This window comes from Echeneis naucrates, chromosome 22, assembly GCF_900963305.1.
Source record: "Echeneis naucrates chromosome 22, fEcheNa1.1, whole genome shotgun sequence".
Classification (NCBI taxonomy): Eukaryota; Metazoa; Chordata; class Actinopteri; order Carangiformes; family Echeneidae; genus Echeneis; species Echeneis naucrates.
In genome coordinates this window covers 21,036,520-21,064,342 of record NC_042532.1, presented here as the reverse complement: position 1 = coordinate 21,064,342, position 27,823 = coordinate 21,036,520, and the positions used below count along the sequence as shown (strand labels likewise).

The window sequence follows — 27,823 nt, the reverse complement described above, 5'->3', positions numbered from 1 at the left end:
ATTATTTCAACAGGAAAAAAAACAACACACACCACTTATTCACGAACTGACAAGAAGACTGACACACACACACACACACACACACACACACAGTCGGTATCAGTGGTTGTAATTACAGCCTACAGTGGTCCTTGTTGCCTTTTATTTAAGAACAAGATGGAGAATCTTTGATCAGAGACCGTGCATGTGTGCGTGTCAGTGTGTGTGTGCCTTGATGTATGAATACAAATGAGTGAAATTATATCAAAATGTGGTTTTGATTGTGTTGCTGTGAGAGCACAGAGGGGGGAGGGGGATGTAATTAAGTCACCAGGAGGACGGTCTGTGTGTGTGTGTGTGTGCGTGTGCTCATGAGTGTTTGTGTTTTAATAGGGTTTACTCTTTGTGTCCTTGCATAGATTCATTCATTTGTATTCATGTGTCAGTCCATATGTCCGCGGCAGCCTGAGTGTGTGTGTGTGTGTGTGTGTGTGTGAGCAGAATTCCCTCACTCATCTTGTGTCCGTTGTTCAAATTAGATTCAACTGTGCTTATAGTGAAATGCATTTTCTTCCATCTGAAAAGGAGCAGTGTTTATTCTGAGCTGTGTGTTCACGGGTTGGTCCAGTTTGTGTTGAGCGTCAAAGTGTATCGGCGACAGCGCTAATAACAAGAAGAAGAAGAAGAAGAAAATTTTGTTCTAGTTGATTCATGTGCTCTTTACTCTCTCCTGATTGGGTGATATAGTCTGTCAGTCACACTGTAGCCCCGCCCCCCAACCCCTCCACATTTTCCCATAGACTTCAATGCACTGTGCCCATTAGGTCGCAGACACATTGAAGGTTAAAGGCTCTTTTCACAGTCTGTGCTGGTTTGGTCCAGGTGAGCTCTTTCTCCAAATCAGACGACCTCTGTTGCCATGGTTACAACATAAACTTCCTCTTTCACACGGGAATCGAACACAGCTCTCCTGTGTTCTGTTGACCCGTCAGTTCTGATCTGCCTGTCGCCATCACTACGACCACTTGGTGTCGCCTAGCAACAGAAGCTGACAAACCCTCCCCCATGATGAAAACGGGGGAGGGTTAGCAATGAAACGGCATAAAAATACAAATTTCACCTTCATATTTAACCATTAAAATGACGCTAGAGGAGAAATATCAAAGTTTTCTAAGTGTTAAACTGAAGGAAGCAAACTCATCTCACTGGTCTCCAGGCGGCGGGCTCTGCCGTTCTGCTGCCGCCACCGCCGCTTTCCCACAACTTTCATCAAACTTGAATACTTCCTCTAATAATCAGCGTGTCTGCCATGTCCATGTTGAACAAGCTAATGTAACACAAACCATCTGTGGCTTCAAAAAAAAAAAAAAAAACACACCCAACTTTACATATTCACTTTTACCATCCACGTAATTAAATATTTGAAAAATATCAGGAATGGAAAATTAAAACAGAAAAAGCCTGCCGCCACCACTATCAATTTATTCCCTCTCAGAGTGCATTAGAAACGTCAGATTGCCGTTGGCAAAGACACAGAAAGAGCCCGGTGTTTTTTTTTAACTCACTTTATAAATTACATTTTGGAGTGCTTTGGCATGCTAATACCTGCTGCCACGGAGAGCAGACAGCGTTAATTATTTCTTATTGGGATCGGCGGCGATTATTTGCATATTTCATTTAGCTGTTATAGATGTTGCAGGTGGGAGGGAGGAGAGCGAGGCGTGTGAGACAGTTTTCACTTTCTGTCTCACCAACTTTTGATTTGGGGAAAAAACTAAAAAAAAAATGGATTCACTGACCGTGTGTGTTAATTTAGACTGATTTCAGTCATTTCCATGAGCCACGGCAGATTATTGGTGATAATTAACAACTTCAGCTTTCAATATCACACAGGCTCCGATGGAAAAAGGTCAAAGAAACTGTTTTAAGAACTTTGTTTGGCCAAAACATCAATTATGACATTATTTGTACTCAATTGGCTTCACGAGGACGACATCGGCAGAAAGTCAAACTTTTTAAGAGCTTCGTGGGCGAACTGACGATGAAGCTCACTTCGCTGTGATAAAAATCAGAAGCACTCAGAGCTTCAGCACAGACGGATGTTTCCTGAAGCTCCCTGCCTGTTTCCAGAAACGGAGCCTCAAAACCGCCTGCCAGGCCGTCTCGAACTTTGTGATGTCACAGCTGATTGGTCGAGCTGTTGTTCCTGAAGCTCCACAGAGAGGAGATGATCAGCCTCGTCTTTGAAGGTCCACTCTGATTCAGATTTTATTTCCCCGATATGTTTTATTTGGATTAAATTAAATTAACGCTTCAGTGACGACACAAACGAATTGTTTGGATTCAACAGACACACTTCAGTGGACGTGGATTAGTCTCTTAATGTCTGATATTAATACTTTCCTGTCCGTAGTAATCTTAGCAAAGCCGCAAATAGCATTTTATTTTTGTGAGGAATCAATTTCACCGTATTTTATTTGGAATTTGAGTTGTTTTTGTATAACATGAATATCTCAGCTATTTGTCAGAATCTGACGTTTCAAGCTAAATTAAGCGCCGGACATCATTAAATGAGACTAAACTGATGACAGCACATCCACATACGTTCTGCTGCAGCCTGAAACGCCTTGTTCTTCACGGAGACGCTCGTGTTGGATATCAGAGTTCAGTATGTTAAATATCTCGATACTTTTTTGCATAAATGAATCCCTGATCCTGCAAACTTTCATCTTTTGATTTATTTTAAATAAGTGGCCTACAGTGATGCTGCTGTGGAACTTATTGCTGTCTGTAACACAGCAGCCCGCAGCTGCACATGCTCAGTGTTATCACATGCAGCTCTGCAGATCTTAAACCAGGGATTAACACCAACACTGAGATTTTATTTTTTTTTTTTTTAACATAAACTATCTTGATAGAGTGTCACTGCGTGGTTAACCTAACTCCCCAAAACTTTCAAACTTTAATCTTAATTTATGCAAAGTGCTGTGTGGTGGAGCTCCGCGAGCGGGACGAGCCGTCTGATTGGTTCTATCAGGTATCAGGCAGGAGTCCAACACTCGGTAATTTGATTTAAAAGTGGTAATAACCTCAGGTCAATATTCAAATCACTCAGAGGGGGAGAGGAGCCGCTCTGCGTGTTCATGAAGCTTCAATCTCCACGCTCAGAGTCAGCCGGCCTCGGATCTCTATCACCGCCTTCCCATCATCCTCCTCTCCTCGCCTTCTTCCCTTCCATGCATCCTTCCTCCCTTTATCCTTCTTCTCCTCAGACTTCACGCTCTGATGTCAGAAACTATATTAAAATCTCTGAATTGTGGTGCTTTCACAGACATTCGGGAAACTTGGCTGTCAAACAAACACATGAAATCTTTTCCTGAAACAATGAATCCATATTTTATGAAGGACACTCTGATCCGCTGCTGGACTGAATATCATCATTTTCTGACACTTCATTAAGGCTCCGTAGCTCATTACATCAATATAAAAAAAGAATTAAGAAATAAAGACTACATACAAATAACTCTTTCTAATATCCTAATTATCAGTGTGTATCATTTGTGTCTTGAATGCAAATGAAGTTTATAGATTGAATTACTACATTTTAAAAATTAAAAACAATAGCTTTACACAGGGAAACATTTTGACATAGAAAACTAAGCTGTAAAAGTCTAATTTACATTTTTATTCCTCCGTTTGAGTAACTTGTGTCGCTCGATTAAACCAGGAAAGATGTGTTTACTGACACATCAAACATATTTACATATTTTCCTTTTAGTCTTACTGTTGGATGATGTAAAATTCAGTCGGTCATTGAACGCATCCTTCTTGTTTACTTCCTTCCTCCCTCCCTCCCTTCCCCCCTTCCCATGATTCCTCCTCTTGTCACCTAACTCCTCCTTGCCCCCCCACCCCCCCGTCTGTGTGGTCTGTGGGGTGAAATAGAGGCCTGAGGCCAACAAGCTGTCTCCACCAGCTACACTGATAAGACACACACACACACACACACACACACACACACACACAGAGTCAGAGGCACCATACAAGTGCAGTCACAATCACAAATGTAGAAGTGCCTCATCCACACACACACACACACACACACACACGTACGTGTGTTATTCAGTGCGTCTCAGGCTGTGGAGGTGCCACTTCTTACCTGAAAATTTCAGTTTTTCACAAACACACAAACACACACTTGTGCGCACACAAATAAAAAACACATAAAAACACTACATGTGCTCTGAGCATGTCAGAAATGTTGATACATGTCTCTAACTGATGTGTGTGTGTCTGTGTGTGCGCTCAGGGGTGTTTGGTTCAGCTCTCTAACAGGATTTGTGTCCCCCGTGTCCAAAGGAACATGGTTTAATCTCGACCCATCACCTCTCCTCCACCTCACCCTCCATGACACACCCCCCCTCCAGGAAACTGGCACAGTCCAGATCCCTGGAAAGAAAATAATATATATGAAATAAAACATACTGTCTGTGCGTGTGTGTGTTCTCTCAGCGGGGGGGGGATTATAAATATGAGAAAAGATTTCATTTAAAAAGATAAATCTTCAATGTCAAATGTAAATGTATTTGTTGACTTGAAGAAACTTGATTTACTTCATTTATCAGTTATTAGTCGACACAGCTGACGCTGTATTAACACTGATTTCAACACTGTTGAAGGATAAAACGTGAGCATGGACAGCTAATCAGTTCGCCCTCTTAAAGAAAAACTTGACATGGACAATCAGATATTTAGAGCATTAGAAGCTTTGGAGCTGATTTTTCATCATTACTGAGCAGAACTCCTGATCAGATAAAGACAGAAACAAACCCAAACACATGAGAGGAACTTTTCTTTGGAGAAGAAGGAAACATTCAGAGTTTGTAGTTAATTCTTGTTTTCTGATTCCAGAGAACAGAGTCTGAACTGATCAGACAGAATCAGCTGAGGAGATGAAGAAACATCTGTCCTGATGTGTACGTCGAATATCTACAATATCTGTCTGAGCAAACATGACGACAGTTTTAAAACATCTGAGTGATGAAACAAAGACTCAGATTCAGCGACGTTCACTGAACAGATCCATTCACCTTTTCAGTGTGTGTGTGTGTGTGTGTGTGTGTTAACAATCCCCTGTAATGTGACAGACAAATCCCACTAAGCTGTTAAATATTACACTGCTATCACACTCGTATTAAACACCTTTCCACCTCTCACACTCTCCTCCCTCGCTGTCAAAACACACACACACACACACTCACACACACACTCAACCTTTACCATCATCTTCAATATTGGAACAAAACACTACAGAAGTCACTTGAAAACCTTCACACATGCACAACAAATCTTTAAAATGCATCAACTCACGGTCACACAATGTTTCTGTACAACACACACACATAAAGCCTTTAGTGTGTGTGTGTCCTAATCCCCAGTGTTATATTTGCTGGTATCACTGTATCTTCTCCTCGCTGCCTAATCCCACCACCCCGGCTCTGATATTTCCTGACATTTACATGAATCGCCCCTCTCCAGACAGACGGACGGACGGAGAGGGGAGGGAGGAGGAGACAGAGGGAAAGAAACGAAAGACAGGACGAGAAAGGAGGAGAGAAAAAGGTGATAAAACGAAGAAAGGATGCAAAGATGGAGGAGAAATAAAGAAAGTAAATGAAGGAAAGAAGAGATGAGAAGGATTGATAGATAGAATAAAAAGGAAAAGAATAGTGATGGGGGGGCTCCCACCAAAAATCAGTCAACCTAAAGGAAAAACTGAGCTGGAAGAGACAGCTGATGGATAATTCTGTCTTTCTGTCACATCATTTAACATCTTTAATTTATCTTTTTCATGCCTGCACGTTTCGCTGTGAGAAGAAGGAGTGAAAGTCAAAAGAAGGACGGATGAACATCAGAGGACAGAAGACGAGTCGCAGAGTCAGAGACATATGTGAACACCAATAACAACAAGCTCTTATGAGCGTCAGGAGACACACACACAAGGTATTACTCTGTGGAGGCTCGTTAAGGCTCAGCCTAAAGTGATGACCTCACACAATGCCGACCACATCAGTTCTAATGGGAGGATGCTCAGCAAAGACCCAACCGGATCCAAAGTCAAGCAAAGTCCCCGATGAAGCCTAAAGGTCTTCAGAGTCGGATGGACGAAGGCGGCTGTCTCAAAGACAACGGAGGAAAAGTCACGCTCTTCCCATCCAGCCTTGGAGATAAGAACCCGGCCTCGAAAACCGGCTCCAGTTCTTGGTTTCCAAATGAAACTTTCTGAACAGCACTAAAAAACAAAAAAATGAGCCGCAGCGTGACACAAGATGGAGGTCTTGGTCATGTCTGACACGTCAACCGGAAACGACACTCTGTCCTTTGAAACAGGAAGCAGTAATGATGTCGCTCACGTATTTCATCCTTAATGCGTTTCTGCATCTATTCAGCATTTCAGTGCCGTCGACTGTTGGACAAGTGTTGTATAAAGTTAAGTAATATTATCAGCACTATCATCATTAACCACAGATTATAATCTATTTAGATAAATGTGTCCAAACACATTATATATTCAGCAGTGGGGGCACCAGCAGCCTGCAGAGCTGCAGTCACATTCACTAAATTGCATGCTAACTATCTCGGAGCCGGGTGTGAAATATGTCATTTGCCTCAGCTCTTAATTGCACTAAAAATGAAGATTAAGAGGATGAATTATTGATACAAGTTGGTATTTAATCTTTTGTAATGAATAGTGGATCCACTGGTTATAAATATTGTACGAGGGTTCATAATTTGATAAATTTATTCCAATTTGCCCTTTATTTTGCCCTTTAGTCAAGGTTATGTTCATTGTAACACACACACTCACACAAAGATATGTAGATGCTAAGAGATACACACACACAAATACAGTGCTGTGTATTTACCTCCTCCTCCGCCCTTGGTCATTCGTGTTTCATCTTTTTTTATTTTTTATCAGGGTCCCTAAACACACATGAACACGATGCCCTTGGCTGACCTTGCGGCCCCCCCCAGCTCTGTGTCTGTGGCAGTAATTAGGCCATGCATCTGATTGTCATTAAAGAGCACCAGCAGATAATGAACACAGAGTGAAGCCACTTTTTTTTTACTACACAAATGACTGTTTATTTCCTCCATCACACCATCAGCCTGTAGCTGCATGACGGCTCAAAATCAAACACGTACGCAGGTGAGACGCTGCGACGACGAGCCTGCAGCTCCGAGCTCAAAACAATGGAATAATTAAACAGTCGCAGAGGATTCAGGTCTGTGATGATGTGCCGAGGCAGAAACATTCATTAAACGATTCCGTGTGTTGAACTTATAAATGACAGCCTGCCCGATCGCTCGCTGAAAACTTGAGACTTCTCCGATGACTAAACGCTGACCACAAGTACTGATTTGGGCTGCAGTTTTGAATCGAAAGCCGACTTGACTTAGGCCTTAACAAATTCAGGCTTGATTTGAGCTGGTGTCAAACCACCTGAGGTCAGAGTTAAATCTCGACTTGCACTTGAACGAATTTCTGTTCCTGACTCTTGTCCTGAATAACTTCATCCTGTTTTGGACCTGAAACTTGACTGATTATCTAAATTCAGACTCAACTCAGACTGGCTTCAAATTTTATTGATTGAATTTTAAATTAAGATTTGGCTTGGACTTGGTCTTGTTTCCAGTGATGTGAATTCTGTAATGACTCCTGAGCTGGACTCATCCAGACCTGAACTTGACCACAAACAGATCTGGTCTTCCCTGAAGACGCTGTGAGCTTTTCTAGCTGTTTGTTCCTGCAGCGGCAGAATCTTCAGGTTTTGTACTTCGTTTGAGTTCATTGTTCGTCTGTCCACCTCAGACATGGACTGAATAATTCAAAATATCAGAGAAGAATGTGAGACATGTTGTGTTGACTCTTTGTGTGTCTGTGTGTTTGTGCTGTAAAGCAGCAAACAGAAATAATTCAGCAGGTTCACACCTCAGTTTGTTGTTTGGAGGTTTTACGGATCAAAGCTTTAAGTGCAGAGGGAGATTCACACAGATAATGAATGGACTGTTAATGTGCTGCAGCCAGGCAGCTAATGGACACACACACACAACACTGATAACCACAAATACAAAAATACACTCACACACACAAAGGTGGTAGCTGGCTAATGGCTGTTACTGTTGACTGATCACAATGATCAAACTGCTGCAGCTCTAATTGCAACTAAACAATGTGAAAACAACTGGAGTCAGGTCTGCTGGAGGAGGATGAAGAGGAGGAGGAGGAGGAGAAAGAGGAAGGACGTCCAATAGAGAAAGTGAGACCGGTAGGAGAACCTAATGAAAAAGGAGGAAGGGGAAGGAAGTTAGGACACATGCAAGGAAATAAGGGAAGGAGGGAAGTGTGGATGATGAAAACATGAAGGAAAGGACAGAACAAAGACGAAGGTCTAAAAGCACTGACACTGCAGAATCATCATCAAGTTCGACTGACCCTCCGTCACTTTGGGGGCCCTCAGTTTGTCTGTCTCTCTTTCAGATGTTCAAAACGCTACGCTACTTCTTCAAAAACTTCAAAACTCTTTCTATAAAAATACAAAACAAGAAAGTAAGAGGAGAATTTTAGTAGGAAGGAAGGAAGGAAGGGAGGGAGAAAGAAAGAAGAAGAAGAAACATCTTTAAATGCACACAAACGACACTGAGCAGCAGAAACAGGAAGTGAATGACACACAAAATGAGATTACATCTAATTAACAGAGTTCAGCCAATTAACCAGCGGCCAATGAAAAATGAGAAACCAATCAGGGTTTTAATTGGCAGCCGATACGAAATATACAGAGAAATTTCCAAAGCATTATGGGTAAGAGCGTGTGATTGATTTGAGTGTGAGGTTGTGTGTGTGACAGAGGGAGAAGGAGGGATAACAGGGATCATCAGACAGGAAATGGATGGATATGAACCGAAGAACAGAAAACAAACAAAAACAGATGAATGGAATAAGAGAGAGAGTCGAAGCCAAAGAGAAAATAAAAAACACCGGCAGGGGTTTAGTGTTTTTTTTTACCTTCAGGCCGTCCACCGGGCACACAGCCTGCCGATTGGCCGACGGGTCAGCCGAGGCCACGAGGAGCTCCTGTGGTTGGCCGGTGTAGAGGAGGCGGGCCTGGACGCAACGGAGGGCACGGAGCATCCAGCCATGTTGGCGCCGGATCTGCCGCTGAAGCTGATCCCATTGGCTGGAGACCATCTGAAGGATATCCTTCAGGGCTGCAGGGCGAGAGGCACCGAGTTCAGGCTTTTGATTGGCTGCTGTCTAACCATGAACACACACACTGACCCTGGGTCACATGAGAATGTTAGAAATGAAATGGTTTTAAAGTCTTTCAGGTTTTAACAGCCATAAAAACAAAGATTCGGTTTAATGTCTTTGCTGTGAAGAGTCAGCGCCATGTTGGGGTCAAAGTTCAAATTAAGGTGGCTGGACCAGCTGAGGGAGGGGTCGCCCCGGACCGGACTGAAAATAAGTGTTTGATGGGAATCGACGTCTTCTGATCAGTTTGCAGAAGGAAATTTAATTGAGTCTTTTTATTGCTTTAGTTTGTTTTGTTGTTTTTTAAACCTGCTGTTGTGTAACTTTTGTTCTTGGTTTGTTTGTTCGTTGTCATTTCCTGCTTCTCACTTTGTGTTGACGCTGAGATTCTGAACACCTCAATCGGGTTTATAAAGTTCAATCAAATAAGAGAATAAATCCTAAGAAGTTTGATATAAATCCATTTTAACAGATGATGAGTGGATGAATGAATGAATTAAACATTTATTTCTCCTCCTGACGCAGAATAAACGACGTGCGGACGTTAATGTCTGACTGACGACGACCTCTGATGACCGAAAGGTTGAATCCTTCGTTGTTTCACACTTCATATGTTCTTATGATCACAACAACAACGTTGTTCTCCTTCTTCTTCTTTTTCACTTGCTCAGTGAAATCTTTACATTTTATTGAATTTCCCCACCATCCAGTTTCTGCCCGCTGGTGTCTCTCTCCTCTCTGAAGGTCACTCTGTTAATCCTAATATTAATAATGAATGGAACAGAGTTGGGCCTCAGTTATGGCCACTTGTGTGTGTGTGTGTACCTGATTGGTGGGAGGTGATGATGGTGAGCAGCGCTCTTCCCTCCTCCATTATGTTCTCCTTCAGAGCGCTGTGACTGTCCACATTCAGCTTGAAACCCTGAAAACACAGCGACCATCATCAGGAGACACCGACAAACACTCATTTTCATTTATTCAGTCTTTCTGAACGTTTGAGGCAAATCTGAGGAATTTTCATCAAGTCACCCACAAAGAGAGAAAAACCAAAAATAACCTGGCCGATTCTAATGAACACATGAAAGAGAAAAAGGATGGACGATGAAGAGATGGATGAATGAGGATAAAAGGATGAATGGATGATGATGAATGGGTGGAAGGACAGATGAAGTGCAGAGCAGCCTGAGGCAATGTTGGGAACTACTCCAGTCAGTCTCTGAGCACCACTACAGCCTTTTCTGATCTGATCTGTGTGTGTGTGTGTGTGTGTGTGTGTGTGTGTGTGTGTGTGTGCGCGTGTGTGTGTGTGTGTGTGTGTGCGCTCTCTCATGGTGCTCAAGCCTCCAGACTTAACCACTTCTGACATCCTGCTGTGCTGCAATGGGAAATGCTGCACACACAAATTCACACATAAACACAAAGCTCACAAAGCACTACTGGTGTGTGTGTGTGTGTGTGTGTGTGTGTGTGTGTGTGAGTGTGTGTGTGTGTCAATGATTTAGTTAGATCAGCTTGACCTCAGGGGAAGTTCACACTCATGCAAAAATAAAAGCCTCCTTTTTTTAAATCTGCTCAGAGAAACAAGGAGCTCGTTCATCCAGAGTAACGTCCATCAACGTCCTGACAGCGTCGTTTCCTCACATGACGTTTAGCTGACAAATAACTCGCTGTCCGGCTCGTCTGACGGCAGAACAGGAAGTAGAAGTGCAACGCTGTTGTCGTCACACATTCACAAACACTGACCACACATTGTGCGTCTTTTCTAATCCGTTCTAAACCCAACAACAAAAACAAGAATGGAGTTTGTCGCTGCGTCCTGAAGCCACAGCAGCCACCTGGTCTGACTGTGTGTGTGTGTGTGTGTGTGTGTGTGTGTGTGTGTGTGTGTGTGTGTGTGTGTGTGTGTGTGTGTGTGTGTGTGTGTGTGTGATGCTCCTCTGTCTGCAGTGAGGGATGGACGGGCGACAGCATCAGTCAACACATGACAAGGTCAAACTGCCACACCACCAATATTTATGGAGGAGGATACACACCACGGAGACAGATGGATGTACACGCACACACACACACACACACACACACACACACACACACACACACACATACACACACACACAGGGAGTACGAGCTGCAATCGAAAACATTTTTTAAGAGTAACTTTTCCTCGTTAACACTCCAGGACTAATTCTTTCTTTGATTTATTTTTTAAGCAATTAAACTTTTATTTTGTGAATTTTAACTGAACACAAGTATGTAATCATTTCTTTACTGGCTTATTGGCTGTTGTTTTCTTATTTCTTATTTTATTTTTGTTTTAATTGGTGCACTTTGGAAATCTGACGCAGCTCTAAGTGTAAATGATTATCACGTTAGCTCTTTTCTTTGTTTTTCCTCAGAAACTTTTTAAAAAGGTTACATGGACGCCATGTTTTCCCCCGGCTCTGATCTTTGCCACCTGATTGTCGACCAAAAAATATTAATAAATGAGTAAAAGTTGTCGCGGTCTTCGTGTCTGCAGCTGATTGTGTCACAGGATAAGAGAAGATTCCATTACGCCGTTAAAAGCAGGTGCCACCTGTTTAAAATTCATTGTGACAGGAGCATGAGATGGTTTCTGCTCGGCTCAAAGAGTTTTGATGACGAGAGTTGAAAAAAATAGAAAATCTTTCAAGTTGCTGATTTGTGTTGAGGTTTCCAAAGAGAAGGCAAAGAGAGCTCGTCTATATTGAGCTCAGCAGGAACAGTCAAACCCCGGCAGCGTCGGTGCTCAGCTCTGCTCATTGATCTGCACGGCTCTCGTTCTCCCGCTCTCGTAAAAAACATCACATCTCCTAAAAGCCAGCTTTAAAGGATGCGAGCAGCCGCCACTGACGCCGTCCCTTACACATTGCATTTCACAGATAAACAATAAAATATCACTTTGAGAGCCAAACCGGCAGCTATATCTCCTGACAACGCCCCCCAAAAACACATTCATAGATCAACATTATCCAAATAAAACATGACGGTCTGCATTCTGCAATCATTACTGCCTCCCAAACGTCGTAAATTACTTCAAATCTCACGGCTGATTGAGTAATTTTACAGGCTCGGCGGCCACTCTGCCCCACATAATTTCCAGATAAGCTGGTGAAATACCTCACAGCTAATAAACATAAAGTACATCTATCAGCGCTACAGAAAACACAGCGTGACTGTCTGCATCTCAGGGATAGGGGCCGGCTGAGTGTTGGGAATGAATTAGGTGGTGCAGATTAGCTGGGGCTATCGTGGTGCGATCGTATTTCAGCGCCTTATTCTGCGAGCGCCTCGGTTCCCGTTTCCTCCATTTAATATATGGAGAGCATAGAATCGATAAGAGTAGAACAGCCAGCCATCAATCACGCGGCGATAAGGCATGCAGAGCAGCTCTGCTTTAATGCACGTCAGACAACATGCAGCAATAACGGCCGTGTATATGTATTTATGTGTCTGTGAGAGAAGCAAATAGAGACAGTCGCCGTGCGTGACAGACGGCGTGTGTTCACCGTTGACAGAAAAACACAGAAAACAAAAACCACATGACAAATTCTCCACTGAAAGGCCCATTAGATGTGACTAATTTCCTGCATCGCCTCCATTTTAAAGGCCAATACGGTCTGAAGGAAGATTTTAAAGGTCCATGTGGTCCAGAGAAATGCTCAGTCTGGGTTCAGAACCTGAACCTTAGAACCAGCCGTCACGGCTTCCTGAACTTTGTGATGTCACAACAAAGCAGCGGCCGCCTTGGTCGACACTCTTCGCAGCGACGTCAGACAACAACAACCACCGACGTCTGTTTCAGAATGGCGTTCCTTCAAATGGATGGGAAAATACAGAGTGCAGCTAAACTGGTGGGTGAGTCCGACTCACAGCTAACTAACCAACACCGGTGGTCTTGCTTGAGTACGATCCAATTTTAAAAGTCAAACTGCTAAATGGTGGAAGGCAGCAGGTGGATTTAGGGATTTCTCAGCTGCTGTGGCCACTGGACTCACAGGTTATAACTCCCTGCTCTGATTAACACACACACACACAGCGGGCTGAGAGTAGAGCTGCCTCAAAGCCTGAGTGATCAGATTACCTGTTAGCATTAGCATATTAGCCCGGAGCGCAGCGTAGGATGGCATCAGAAGCCTACCTAATATTTTAGCACGGGGATATTAGAGAGGCGCTAAGACATGACATTGAGGTTTGACATTGAGATTGTGTATTGAGCTGTAGTGATTGGAGGCGGGCGCACACACACAGAGCAGACAGGCTCGGGGTGATGAGACATGATCTGATCAAACAGGCTTTCTAATAATGATGATCAAATTGTCTCCATTCAAGCCAAAGAAACTATGGGGATACAGTGGTATTCCCTCAGGTGTGTGTGTGTGTGTGTGTGTCCTTTTCCCTCCCTTCTCAGATTCCACCTCGCTCTCTCACCTGACCTTCCTCTCTGCCTACCTCCATCTTGTCTTTCTCTTTCCTCCCTCGTTTTTCTCTCCTTCTCTCCTCTCCGTCCAATTTAAAAAGCATCTTTGCTCTTTTGTCCAACATCTTGTTCTGTGATTGATCAGGTTAAATATCAATGAGGCTGATAGATCTCTTCACTGCTTCATTTGATGTTTTGTATCAGAAAACATTGATTTGTTTGTCGTCTGCATGGCAGCAGGTTCACAGGTGAGATCGAGTTCAGTTATTAACTTTTCCACTGAACCATCAGCGAAGATTTAAGGTAAACTGTTTCCCCCCCGCACGACAAAAAGAAAACATAACCACCGTTTTTAGACATTCATCTGTTTACTTTGGTCACTGAGGTCTTCTGTGTGGTTTAACTGTTAAAGTGGAAAACCGAGATAATGAGAAAACTTTACATGCTTAAGCGAACATTTTAATTAAAGGAAACCATCTTTACTTCAGCTCCTGCAGCTTTCAAACAATGAAAAATGAGTCGAGGTTGTTGGGGGAGTTACGGTTTAGGATTGAGGACGAAGGAATGACAATTTTAGGACTCATCGGATTTAAATCTTCAGACTGATTTTAAGAAAGAGGACCGTGAGGTACAGACAGTGAACTTTAAAGGGTTAAAAGGCAGCCAGCCTTTATTTTGGTAGTATTCCTGACGGACTACACTGAGCCCCCCCTCCCTCGAACAAAACCTCCTGATCCTGGTCTACAACAATCCTGGCTGATGTTCAGTAAATTAAACGCAGGAAGAAATCAGGGAGGAACAAACTCGTCTGTTGTTGTTCTTTGTGATCGACACAAAAACAGGAAGAAGAAGAGAAGCTGCTGATGTGGTCATTTTCAGATTAAGACAGAATCTTATGGATGTAGTTTTAGAGCTCTCTGCCTCCCCCCTCCAAATCACACCTTAATATCCCCCGCCCCCCCATGTTGCCACCAGAAGTGTGTTGCTGCTGGTAATGGGATTCAAAGGCCTGGATCACCCATCAGACCCAATCAATAGGCCTTTCATTGGCCGCCATCTCTCGGCGCCTTACAAAGAGCAGCCTGTGTGTGTGTGTTCCAGCGTCCTCTCGCCTCACTGATCTCCCCGGGGTTCCGGAAAGACCTGTGCTTATTCGCTCCACGCGCCCTAAAACACACACAGATAGACACTAACACACACACACATACATATATATATATACGCCAGCTGGACCAAATATTCAACTGGGAGAGCCGCTTCACTCCACCCACTGCTGCCCTGGAGCTGTGTGTGTTTGTGTGTGTGCGTTGTATATTTATATGTGCAACAGAAAGCAATATTGAGAAAGGGTGTGTGTGTATGTGTGAGCGAGAAATACAAAGAGAGAGAGCGCTTCCCCGAAAAAACAACATTCACATCAACTCCATCATGATTAAAGGACAAGTCTGAGGTTTTCTATATTTTTCCTGTCTCCAAATCACATGACAACATGTATTGATCCTCCTAAGTACTGTGTGTGTGTGTGTGTGTGTGTGAGTGAGAGTCGGAGCTTCACTGTTTCCAGAAACTGTTAAAACATCAGTGAGTCTCAGTGTCTGACCTGCTGCTTTATCATCATGAACACACACACAGTAGTTCATATCGATTCAGTCCAACACACAGACACACACACAGCCCTCGTGCCACTAAAGCTCAATGGAGCACTAGACATGTATCCATCCACTGCTGAAAATAGTCCCAAACAAACACTCCTCTTTCTCCTGTCTGTGATAAAATCTGATTTAAACGTATTCATTTTAAAAGACGTAAATCCGTTCTGTTCTTTGGAAGTAGAACCGCCGGCTGCGCTGGACTTTAACACCTGATCTCTTCTTTGTAATGAGAATGGGGCAAGTTGAGTGAACACGTGTAATTATATGATGAAAATGTTTTTAAGCGTTCTAAAATAAATGATTTCTAAAACATTGAAAATGTCGAGAAAAAGTCTTTCATGAGGTTGAGAGACCAACAGAGACCCAACAAGTGACAAAAACCGAGCTTCTCCATCTTTGAAATTTGGGATTATATTTGACCCTTCGTCAAAAAAAGGTCTCGTGTTCTTCAGCAGGTCGGGAAGGTTTGGAGTTTATGTTGTGTTGATTGAAGTTCTGGTAAAAAACTGGGCTGTAGGTGAAATATTTAAAAAGTCGGACTTCTCAAACTCAGCTTTAATTTTCTAAATTGTTTTGGTTGCCCAAACCTCTCGACATGAGGACCAGGACCTGGAGTCCAGTCTGCAGTCCAGCAGATCCTTCTCTTCTAAAACTAATTCCATTATTGAGAGAAATACGGCAAAAAGAAAACAGAAGAGATCGAGAAGCAGGCAAATGAAGAGACAAAGGAGAGAAAGAGAGAGAGACCTGGCTGTTCTGCTGCAATCAATAAAACACACAATTATACACCAAAACACACACTAATAACTACAAAGTGCAAGTGTGACTATCGAGACGACACACACACACAAACAGAGTCTGTTAGCTAACACGCTATCAACAGTGTAGCAGTTCAAAGTCCTATTAGCGATGCCTTTTCATCCTCTTCTGCTTTATTTAACGAGACTCACCAATTAGGAGCCAGCAATTCTAATTGAAGCTAACCGCCGCTAATGTTAGCGCGGCTGGCACCCACAACAAAGTCGACACGTGTAAACAAACCAACAAACAAACATGCACACACCCAGCAGAAATAACTATCAAGATAAGACAACTTGGTGTGTTTGTGTGTGTGTGTGTGAGTCTGTGTCTGTTCTGCAGGGACGGATATGGAGATGTTGATTTAGAAATCTGTCTAGGAACATGCAAATGTATGCAAATAGCACTTCTGAGTCTGTGCGTGTGTGTGTGCGCATGCCCATCATTGTGCATATATGTTTGCATTTGTATGCTTATATGCAAATACAATCAGTTTGTGTGTGTGTGTGTCTTGTTGTACTGTTGAACGCATCTGTGACAATGACGCCTCTGTGTGTGTGTGATGCCCATATGTTTGCCATAAAGAGTGTGTAATTGTGAGTAATTGTGTGCGTGTGGGCGTGCAGTGATGCAGCACTCACTGATCTATAGGTGCCTGGTTGTTTCAGAGCTTGTGTGTAAATTACAGAAGTGTTTCAGCTGTTTTCCTAATAAACCGATGAAGACGGGGAGAGAGAGGAAGGAACAAACGGATAAAATGGGAGGAGGAATGGACAACAAAGAAATGCAGATGAAAACAAATTGGAACAAAAAGAGTGAAGATGAGATGAGCCGGTGTGTGTGTGTGTGTGTGTGTTCGTCCTAACATCATCATCCTGCGTTAACGGGCCGCCGTAAAGTCTGACCTTTGACCTCATCTCCTGTCTAAAGAGCAGCGCTGTGTTGGCCTGATGCTCTGATCCTGTCTAAAGCAGCAACATGACAACATGGCTGCACTCTGCCCGACGCCAGGGCAGAAAACAGGAAATGACATCATCACTCCACGGTCTCTTCGGCCTGATTGTTATGTTTTTAAGAGCAGACCTGTCTGACGGTGATGACAGTGACGTCATCACCATCAGCTTCTTCATGTTATCACATTCTCTTCAGCTTCTGCCTGGAGGTGTTGTGTCTTTGTTGCTACACAAATAAAGGTGAACAGGGTGCTAGTGGAGTCAGTGGATCAGGACCTAGACCTGGACTTGGATCTGGATCTGGATCTGAACCTTAAAGAGTTTATAACTTTGATAAGAACAACACATCAGCAGGAGCGGAGAACAAGACTCCAGGCAAGCAAAAGCATCAACAAAACAGGAAACAGCAGTAGGTAGAACACCGCTGTGTGTGTGTGTGTGTGTGTGTGTGTGTGTGTGTCACGTGGAGGCATTGATATGCTGTCTCTGAATGTATGTATGCAAATGTATGTTCATACGACAATGTGTGCAATTTGTCTACAGATGTTTGAACATTATAATTATGTACATTTCTATTTAATTGTTTATTGGACTGTGTGTGTTTGTGTTGTATTCGTATCTTTGTGGGGACATTTGGACACAGACCTGAAGCTTTGGGCGTGTCTGCTGTTTTAATTCACGTCTTATCTCACCTGGATAATTTTGTCTCTACTCATTCTCTGCAGACATGAAGGAAGGTGTTTGTTTGGTAGAAGCCCCCCCCCCAAAAAAAAAAAAACATCCCATAATTATCATTGTTTTCAGTAGAACACCAAGTCCTGGTCTTCCTGAACGCAGCTGAAGATCTGACAGGAGCAGGACGATCTGGAGGCGTGTGACCTCCATCAGCTGTTTCACACTGATGAGACAGAATGTGTGTGTGTGTGTGTGTGTGTGTGTGTGTGTGCGCTCTCACCAGGTGTGTGTCCAGGTACACCCTCAGGCAGTCCAGGTCCTGTCTGGGCTGAGTCCAGTTCTCAGTGCTGTCCAACGCCTCCTGCAGCCACGAGATGAACCCGTCCAACTGCTGAACGAAGCACTGGGGACGAGAGAGGCAGAGACACAGAGAGAGAGAGAGAGTCAGTCTGCTGCATGTAAAAAATTAACACTGTGAATTAATATGAATCACCGCTGTTGTCCAGAGAGTTGGACTCACATCAAAACAACACTAAACACACAACACCGCAGGAAACGGTACTGAGGAGAGGAGACAAGGAGGTGAGGGATCAGGAGAGGAGAGGAGGCAAGAAAGGGAAGGAAGAAACATGAGGAGGTTAGGAGGAAAGGAAAGAGGAGAGGAGGAGGACGGCTCAGAGCTGATTCAAGATGAATTAATTCAACGACAGAGAGAACAAAATCGAGACCCGGAGGACAAAACAGGTAAACACACATTAGGAGAAAGAGAGTGAGAAAAGAGGAAGAGTGGAAATGAAGAGAGAGAGACAGAGAAAGAGAGGAAACATGTTGGAAACTGATAAAACCAGGAACGGAAATAAAGGAATAAAACAAAGGGAGGAAAAGAAGAAAGGGGTAAACGACAGAAATATGAGAGAGGATATAAATAAAAACAAGAAAATAAGTTACAGAGAAAATAAATGGAAGAAGTGAGGGAATGAAAAACATGGAAATGACTCGTGAACTTCTCCATCTCCGGCCGGCTGCCTCATCAGAGACAACGATGAGGAGGAAACAACAGAAAGGAAGAAGGCTCGTCGCCTGGTGGAGAGCTACTGCCACCTACTGGCAGCCAGGGGGACCTGTGGAGAGACCAGGACCAGGACTGAGGACCTGATTCTGATCCATCGCCCTCCTGAAGAGGCAGCAGGGCCTGAAGCTTCAGGTGTGAGGAAGAGGAAGTAGAGACGTTCAGTTCGACGTCAGTTAGTTTTCTCTTTTTGGAGAAAAGAAAATTCATCAGGTTGTTTCCACTTTTTGCTGATTGTCGTCTCTTTTTTCTCCTCCTGTTCATGTCTGACTGTTTTAATGATTTCATCGGTGGAGCGCGACCCCTCGGACTCGGGTCGGTCCTCTTCAAGTATCTCAAGTCTCAAGGATCTTGGGGTTTTGTTCACAAGTGATGGTGAGAAGGAGCGGGACAAACATTAACTTCATCCTTTAAAAGAACATATAAACAGCATCAGTTTGTCTTATTTCATCAGTTGTGGACAAAACATGAAGAATGGATCTGCGTCCTTTGTTCTCTTTTGGATTCATTTAAATATCCCTTTTTTAAATCACGGCTGGTTCTGAATGATCTGCAAAAACAGTTTGACTTGTTAAATGGTGGAGTTAAATCTAAACCAGACCAGATCAAGCAAAACTGAAACTGACACCCTTCAAACTGTGAATGCTGCTCTAAATGAGATATTTCCTGTTTTATTGCGTCGCTGCAGTTGCTTAACAAACATACATTTATATTACACTTATTGACTGACCTAAACAGTCAAACACAACTTAGACTGGGAATAATCTGTCAGCACACGTCAGAGCAGCAGCTGTGTGCTTTAACAAAACTCTACACCGATCAGTGTTTTCAAACATCCAGCACAGTTTGGCTCAGACTTCACAAACGGAGCCGCCCAGCCATGACAGAAGACAGAGGCACACACAATCACACCACAAATCCAGGAGAGGAATTTAAACTAACTGTGGCATGTGTAGTCTGGAAAATCAGAAGTGTAAGTGAGTGAGAAATAAATGGGTGAAGTGTTGTATAGTGGGGGGGGGCAGATATCACACTGGGCCACGCTGTGATTTCTGTAATATTTGGATTAATTGCTCAGCTCTAAATGTACAAAAAACCTCCATCTCTGCTGTCATTGTGATGGTGGTGGTGAATAATGAGGATTAAAGTGACTGATGAGTAATCCAGAAATAAACGCAGCTAAATGAGGAATGTGGAGAATTTGGAAAACAGGTGAATGAAGTGAATGAATCATCTGAATGTCACATGGAGGTTGAATTAGACGCTCATGTCGGCAGCGATGATGCAGTTAAAAACTTTAGACCGTCTCTACAGTCGGTGGCTTTAGGTGGAAAACCACAACGAAGGTCAGCGCAGAGACGCAGCCAGAATTTCATGCAGTCAGGACACAATCTAGCTGCAGAAGAACACACGAAACACAGAGACGGAAATGAGAGGGGGGGGGCAGCAAAGTGATTTACATAAAACTGAAGACGTTCAGCGACGTGAGCTCCAAAATTCATTCTCTCCAGTCAGACGTCAAACATCCCGTCTGAATAACAAGTGTAACTGTGACTGAAGATCATCGAGGAGACAATTCGAATATTTTATACATCCAGTGTTGTTTTCATATCATTCTGAGAGACGTCCAGAAAACTAATGGCAGAGCGAGCGAGGCTGCGGCGAAGAGCTAAATCTGATGGAAATGACTCGAGCTGCCACACGTGAGCATCGACACACTCACACCTTGCCTGCAAATCACTGTATCCAATCTGTGTGTGTCTGCGGGGATAGGTGAGCCTGCACTGCTGTAACGATAAAAAGAGAGCGCTGTGTGTGTGTGTGTGTGTGTGTGTGTGTGTGTTATAAACCTTGACCGATTGAGCGGCGATATGTTAATTACAACCGTGACCCTTAAAAAGAATTTAAAAAAACATCGATATGATTCTGTCCATCTCTCCACTCGTTATGGAGAGATGGAAATCAGAAGTATTGATGAGAGGAGGAGGAGCAGAGCGGGAGAGAGGAGGGAGTGTAGGGAGCAAGACAGGTGAGGAAAGGAGGAATACAAGGAAAGGAGAGGAGTGCTGAGGAAGTGAGTGAGGAGGTGAGGAGGTGAGGAAAGGAGGAATACAAGGAAAGGAGAGGAGTGCTGAAGAAGTGAGTGAGGAGGAGGTGAGGAGGTGAGGAAAGGAGGAAAGGAGGAATACAAGGAAAGGAGAGGAGTGCTGAGGAAGTGAGTGAGGAGGAGGTGAGGAGGTGAGGAAAGGAGGAAAGGAGGAATACAAGGAAAGGAGAGGAGTGCTGAGGAAGTGAGTGAGGAGGAGGTGAGGAAAGGAGGAATACAAGGAAAGGAGAGGAGTGCTGAAGAAGTGAGTGAGGAGGTGAGGAGGTGAGGAAAGGAGGAATACAAGGAAAGGAGAGGAGTGCTGAGGAAGTGAGTGAGGAGGAGGTGAGGAAAGGAGGAATACAAGGAAAGGAGAGGAGTGCTGAAGAAGTGAGTGAGGAGGAGGTGAGGAGGTGAGGAAAGGAGGAATACAAGGAAAGGAGAGGAGTGCTGAGGAAGTGAGTGAGGAGGAGGTGAGGAGGTGAGGAAAGGAGGAATACAAGGAAAGGAGAGGAGTGCTGAGGAAGTGAGTGAGGAGGAGGTGAGGAGGTGAGGAAAGGAGGAAAGGAGGAATACAAGGAAAGGAGAGGAGTGCTGAAGAAGTGAGTGAGGAGGAGGTGAGGAGGTGAGGAAAGGAGGAATACAAGGAAAGGAGAGGAGTGCTGAAGAAGTGAGTGAGGAGGAGGTGAGGAGGTGAGGAAAGGAGGAATACAAGGAAAGGAGAGGAGTGCTGAGGAAGTGAGTGAGGAGGAGGTGAGGAGGTGAGGAAAGGAGGAATACAAGGAAAGGAGAGGAGTGCTGAGGAAGTGAGTGAGGAGGAGGTGAGGAGGTGAGGAAAGGAGGAATACAAGGAAAGGAGAGGAGTGCTGAGGAAGTGAGTGGGGGAAAGAAAAAGAGAGGAGACAAGGAAAGGAAAGAGGAGCACACGGAGGATGAAGACAGAGCGATGAGATGAAGAGGAGAAGGAGGAAGAGGATGTGGGCGTGAACAGCAGCAGAGGGAGCGGCGTTGGTTGGATATCGACCAGCATGCACTGGGCTGCTTACAGCCGCTTTGATGTCTCTAAACCAGTGAGGCTCCGGAGGGGCAGAAAGGCCTGCTGGGAGCTGAAACGCCTGATCTGATCCTCTGCCGCCTGGATAACCGCTCTGATATCTGCTTCATCTCTTCCTCCTGTGGCTCAGCTCTTCACCGCTGGATAATTACCGTTCAGCTGACGGAGCTTTCTGAAGGACGACACTGATGGATCTGGACGCCAGCTCCCCACAGAACATGTTTGGCTTCAATGATTAATACGTTACAGGCCGGAGGTCTGATTTCTGCACACCGGCAGCACGAGGATTCTACAGCGAGCTGCTCCGATTCTGATCAGAGTTTAATGATGTTGTTAAAGCAACTTCTCAAACTGAAGGTCAAACTATTAATAATTACCATGAATTTAAACAATGAAAACAAGAAAAACCTGGTTTATTATTATTATTATCATTATTTTAATATTTCACGTTAACAAAGGTAATGTTCATTTTCCAAGAACAGCCACTTTTTATCACCGCTGATTTTTCACAATAAAAGCCTGCCAGAAGAGCAGCTGCTGGAAACCCCGAAAATTAAAACTCATTAGTTTCAGTCTCTCTCTCTCTTCTTTTTTAATGCGTGATATTTACAAATTACATTGATCCATCAAAGGTCTGGGATTCCTGAACTTTGTGATGTCAGACCCACAGTCTCCTCCCTCACCACGCCCCCTAACGAAGATCAGATTACCGATACCGGCTTAAAACACGACTCTGCCGCCTCCTTGCTGGCACCGCAGCCTTGTTGGGACATGATGGCCATCCACCAACCATCCAGGGTTGCACAGCACTCATCGGTAAACACGACTGTTTGAACATCAGTCTTCATGTATTTCTGGGCCCAATGCAACCGTTTCTGCTTGTGTAGCATTTGTTAGGCGTGGCCAAATAGTCGGTTTATGCACAACCGCAAGCCTCTGGAGGATCCTACACTTCGAGGCACCAGCAGCTTCAAGTACCTGTTTGCTGCTTTGTCATGGCATTTTGGCAGCTGCTCTCTTAATCCGCTGAATTTGTCTGGCAGAAACCTTCCTCATTATGTCTTTATCTGCACGAACCTGTCTGTGCTCTGAATCAGCCACAAATCTCTTCACAGTACGACGATCACGCTTAAGTTTCCGTACCTTGTCCAAGGCATGGCACAATTTGACTCTTTCCTTTCCCATATTGCTTGAAACCTGTCGCCTGCTTAGTAACATAGAGCGTTATTAAAAACATAGTTTTCCTTTAGTTGGCATCACCTGGCAAACTGCTGATCACAGGTGTCTGATTTATTTCAGTGAGTCCTCAGTGAACCCACAACAAAAATGAAATGTTTATGCCACTGAAATGGAAAGCGGTGTACCTTTATTTTGGTATAACCTTACCTACCCTAAAGGAGCCACAGATGTTCTCTCTTATGCTGTGAACTTAACAAGCTGCTGCAGCTCACATGCTAGCATTATTATCATGCTAGCAGCGAGCTAACGCGCCAAACGGTTCCAGAAAACATTTCAGCACCTGGCAAGGCTAAAAACCAGATGAATTCTCTGAGCAGGGCTCCAAAAACTCTTTTTTTTTTTTCAACCAAGTTTTATTTTTCAAATGGGGGGGGGCAGCAGCTAATTTCCACAGCAGGTGAATTATTAGCTTGTCTACGTGAACATGTCACACCAAAAATTGTGCACTGCTGGGCGGAAATGAAAGAACTCAAGGGGAGGAAAGTTTGATTACAAATTCATTAAAAAGGCCGTTAATGGAAACGGTGAAACCTGTGCAGGTGCATTCTGGGCAGAATGTGGACGAGGCAGCTGGAGCTGAACCAACACATTAAATATTTCTCTGCTGTGAATTTCATTTTGTGTGTTTTGAGTTATTCTGAAATTCGGCTTTTCGCTGAAAAAGCACAGCGATGCTGAAAGAATGGACACGGGGTTCGGTTTAAAAGACACTGATTAAAAGAGGAAGAGAGGGGGAGGGAGGGGGAGGGAGGGGGAGACAGAGAGAGAGAGACCGTCCGTCACACCTGAGTGGGTCTCTGAGTTCATCCCTGGGAGACCCCTCCACAACCAGCTGTCTGTCGCCGTGGGGATAGAGTCATCTCTAAAGCTCCGCAATGTTAATGTCATCAATCACACACACACACACACACGCACACACACACACACGCACACACACACGCACACACACACACACACAGCCTCTACCATATCCATTAACTGATTATTTTTCAGCACTGTGCAAAACTGCATTCAGAAATGATAAATTTTAACAATTTGAATTGAAAATTGTATTTTAATAAAAAAAAAAAACTATTGAAAAAAAACTACATTATTTAATTTTTTTTAACGGATAATAAACTGATTTTACAAGTTTCAGCATCTTTGAGGAAAAACGACTTTCACTTGATTTTAAAGAATCACAGAGCTTTACGTCTCTACACATTTAAAACTGGGTTTTATCAACTTCACACACACTCCCTGATAATGCGAGGACAATTTCTAAACATGTTTGTTTTTGGTTATGAGGGTTATAAACCTGACGGCGACGATGACCTCGTTAAAGTTCACGCATCACTCTGATACACAAACTCATGAGGCTGCTTTACCTTCACCTGTTTATCTATAGAAACAGCAAAAGGAAAGAAACTGCCCCCCCCTTCTCCCCCTCTCTCTTATTTTCCCGTCCTCTCTGCTGTCAGTGGGCGTCCCCGCCTCCCGCCAGGCCAATCAGACAAGTGTTGATGTGAGTCTGTTGTGTGTCTGTCTCCCACTGCTCGCAGATAGGCCGGCGTGCCGCAGAGCCGCCAAACACACAGACACCTCACACTGAGGACGCCGGCGTCGGCCCAGACGGCACATACAATGTGATCACATGACGTGTAAGACACTTATCTAACTGATGGACTGCCTCTCCGGCCGCCTTTCTTTCTGCTTTCAGGGAATTTCAATGCGCTTTCAGGCTCGGCGGCGCCCGTATAGAACAATTAGCAGCTCTGCATTTCGGCACGCGTGTATTTCCTGCGTCAGTCTCATAAACTTGCACGAAAACAAGCCGCAGGTTTACGTGATGTGGACCCAAATTATGTTGAGGAGTGGTTCCAACATCACAAACGGTGAGGAGTTCAAGGTCGAGGCGGCAGCGTCTAGACGGCCAAAGAGAGGAGAGGAAAAAGAAAAGTATGGGATAAAATATTCATGTCCGACAGCAGCGGAGGCAGCGAGGAGAAATATTACAGAGACAGCAGAGCACCTCAGAAAAAAACAGGAAATACTGAAATCCGAACATGTTCGTGATCATCTTTTAAAACAAAAAGTTTGGTAGAACGTAGACGAACATCGTGTCAAATCAGCGGCGTCCCACGTGTTGTCAAGGTCACCGAGTCAGCTTGTTGTTGCCTCGTCAGTTTGACCTGAACTCACCATCGGTGGCGCGGTGGACCAGCGGGTGCACATGGAGGTCGGCTCCACTGATCTCGGGATAGAAAACCGCTGCTTTGTTGTTGTTGTGGCAGGGAATCGTCTTTGTGCGATGACAGAAAATGTTTTTTTGTGTTTCAAAGTTAAAACGGCCTTTTGATTCACAGTTGGGTTAGAAAACACTGATGAAGGAGAATCATTACAATCAATTTCACATATTCACGTTTCACGTGTCCACATTGGTATGACTTCTGTTTTAATTAGTGGACACGTTGTTTCTCATAGAGGTGGTTGGTGTCCAGACTCTGAAAGGACCTGCAGAAAAACAAGCATCTCCACAGAGAGCAGTTTAAACTGAGGTCTACGTGTCAGCACAGCGCTGCTGGATTACAGCAGCAATCTCTCCTTTTAATTATTCCAGCCGTTTTTCCTTTTGCTGTGAGTTTCTATCACATCATCAGGGGGCAGCTGTGTTGGTAATTTTCCCGACTTCCACAAATTTATCCATCTTTTATCAAAAAGGCTCTTTGCAATAAACGTTGTGACATCTCAATTTTAGCGGCGGCTAAAGCAGATGAGGAGATTCGGCATCTGAAAGGCGTGAAAAGACCTGTGGATGGGATTTTGACATCATACCAGCAATATTAGACAAGACCGACACTTTCCAACACGAACTGTGTGTGCAGGCTGAATCTGATGTTTGTGGCATGAATAGATATAAATATATACTAATCCATTTCAGCACAGACCGAGACAGTCGCATAAATAAATCTCCCTCATTACACTTCGAGGGGGCCGGAAAAGTTTGCTGACTTTTTACGAGTGAAAAAAGTGTCGAACTGAATTGAAAACGAGATTCTGCGATCACAAAATAAAGTAAAGGCAGAGAAAAGAGACGTAATGGTGTGTCAGGATTTTCACAGCTCTTTGTTCCATTACTTTGAAAACAATGAAGTTGACTTCCTGTCCCACACTGAGACCGCTTCAGACCTGAGATTCTATTACTTTCTACTTTTCTCTCCACCAATCAAATCTATTCCACGCCGGCAGCAAACAGGAGCGAGTCTGCCTCCACGGAGGATACACGAGTTCCTCGACAGATGATATTTTGCCCGGCTCCTGGATTTGATTCGTTTCTGCTCCAGCAGTGATCTCTCTCGTCCCTGGATGGATGATTTTTCTTCCCGTCTCGTTCTGCTGGCTTGTATTCAGCTGAGACTCTCAGCGGAGAGACAGAATGTCATCCTCCACACCGAGACGACTCTTCTCCTCTCTTCACTTCCTCAATTAGGCAGCTCATCCATCGCCATGATTACATGCTGCTAATTAAGCAGCTAATCAGCTAATTACCCAGGAGCAGAGAGGAGAGAGTGTGTGTGCGCGTGCGTGTGTGGTTAACACAAGGTGTCGTGCGAGGCAGCAGCATAATTCTGTTTTTATGTGCTTTGCTTCTACAATTTTGAGGGTTTGTGTTTTATTATATTTTGTGTGTTCACTTTCTTTCAATGTGTTTTCTCGCCCTCTCTCCTTTTGAGTTAAAAATTTTATAAGAAGTGATTTTAAGAACAGACTCACGCTGCGTCTGTATATATATTAACTCCAACACTTTACATTTTGTATTTAATGAGGCTAGCATCTTTTTTTTTCTTCCCCCACCGACCACATGAACTCACACTGAGTGCCAGAGGGGGCCTGAATGATTCAGGGAAGCTGCGCTGGGCCCTGAACGTGCTGGGGAATATAGATATTCCCTGTGTCTGAGGTGTTCAGGGCATTTCATCAGGGTAGGGCAAAATGTCCAACCACGCCCGAAGAAATTGAGTTTTGTTTTTTTGTTTTTGTATTTGAGCCATTTGCTCCAAGAAGAGTTTATGTTTCAGACGTGATCCTTGTTGTTTCAGGGAGGGACGAGGTCAGATTCTGTATCACACATTGTTTTACCTGTGCAGCTTCTTTTTCTTTAGTTTTTTTTGGAATATCTTAAGAAAAATAATTAGCGTTCTCTCAGAAAGAGAAAGAGAATGAGCACGTTTTAATTCAATTAGCAATGATCAGGAAGAAGGAGATGTAGGTTAGAGGTGGAAAGTTCACAACACGTGTGTGATGTTCAAACAGAGAAATCAAACACATCTTCAACATTTTAACGGTATCGATAATGTTCATCCCTCTGATTGTTTTACTTTCGGGGATTTTTCCTCTCCCTTCTCTCTTCCTTGGATGCTCCGTCACAGAGCAGGATCTGACTGTAGACTGAACTCCAGGTTTCTCTGGCTGGACATAATATAAATACATTTCCCACAAAAAATCCCATCTGAAATATTTGGCATCTTTTCCAGGAGGATTTAAAATCAAAGGCAGTGGATATTATGACTCTGTCAACGTCCTCCAG

The 27,823-nt window shown here is 43.9% G+C and overlaps 1 protein-coding gene across 1 annotated transcript in view; it reads right to left on the bottom strand.

Annotated features, from left to right (window-relative positions):
• akap6 (A kinase (PRKA) anchor protein 6) overlaps positions 1 to 27,823 on the bottom strand; it is a 104,089-nt gene that overhangs the window by 62,200 nt on the left and 14,066 nt on the right. Inside the window, exons 11-13 of the mRNA XM_029494374.1 lie at positions 18,089 to 18,211; positions 10,118 to 10,214; positions 9,047 to 9,249 (exon numbers count right to left, since the gene is read on the bottom strand). Of these exons, the coding sequence (XP_029350234.1) occupies positions 9,047 to 9,249; positions 10,118 to 10,214; positions 18,089 to 18,211 (423 nt within the window). The remainder of the gene's footprint in view (positions 1 to 9,046; positions 9,250 to 10,117; positions 10,215 to 18,088; positions 18,212 to 27,823) is intronic.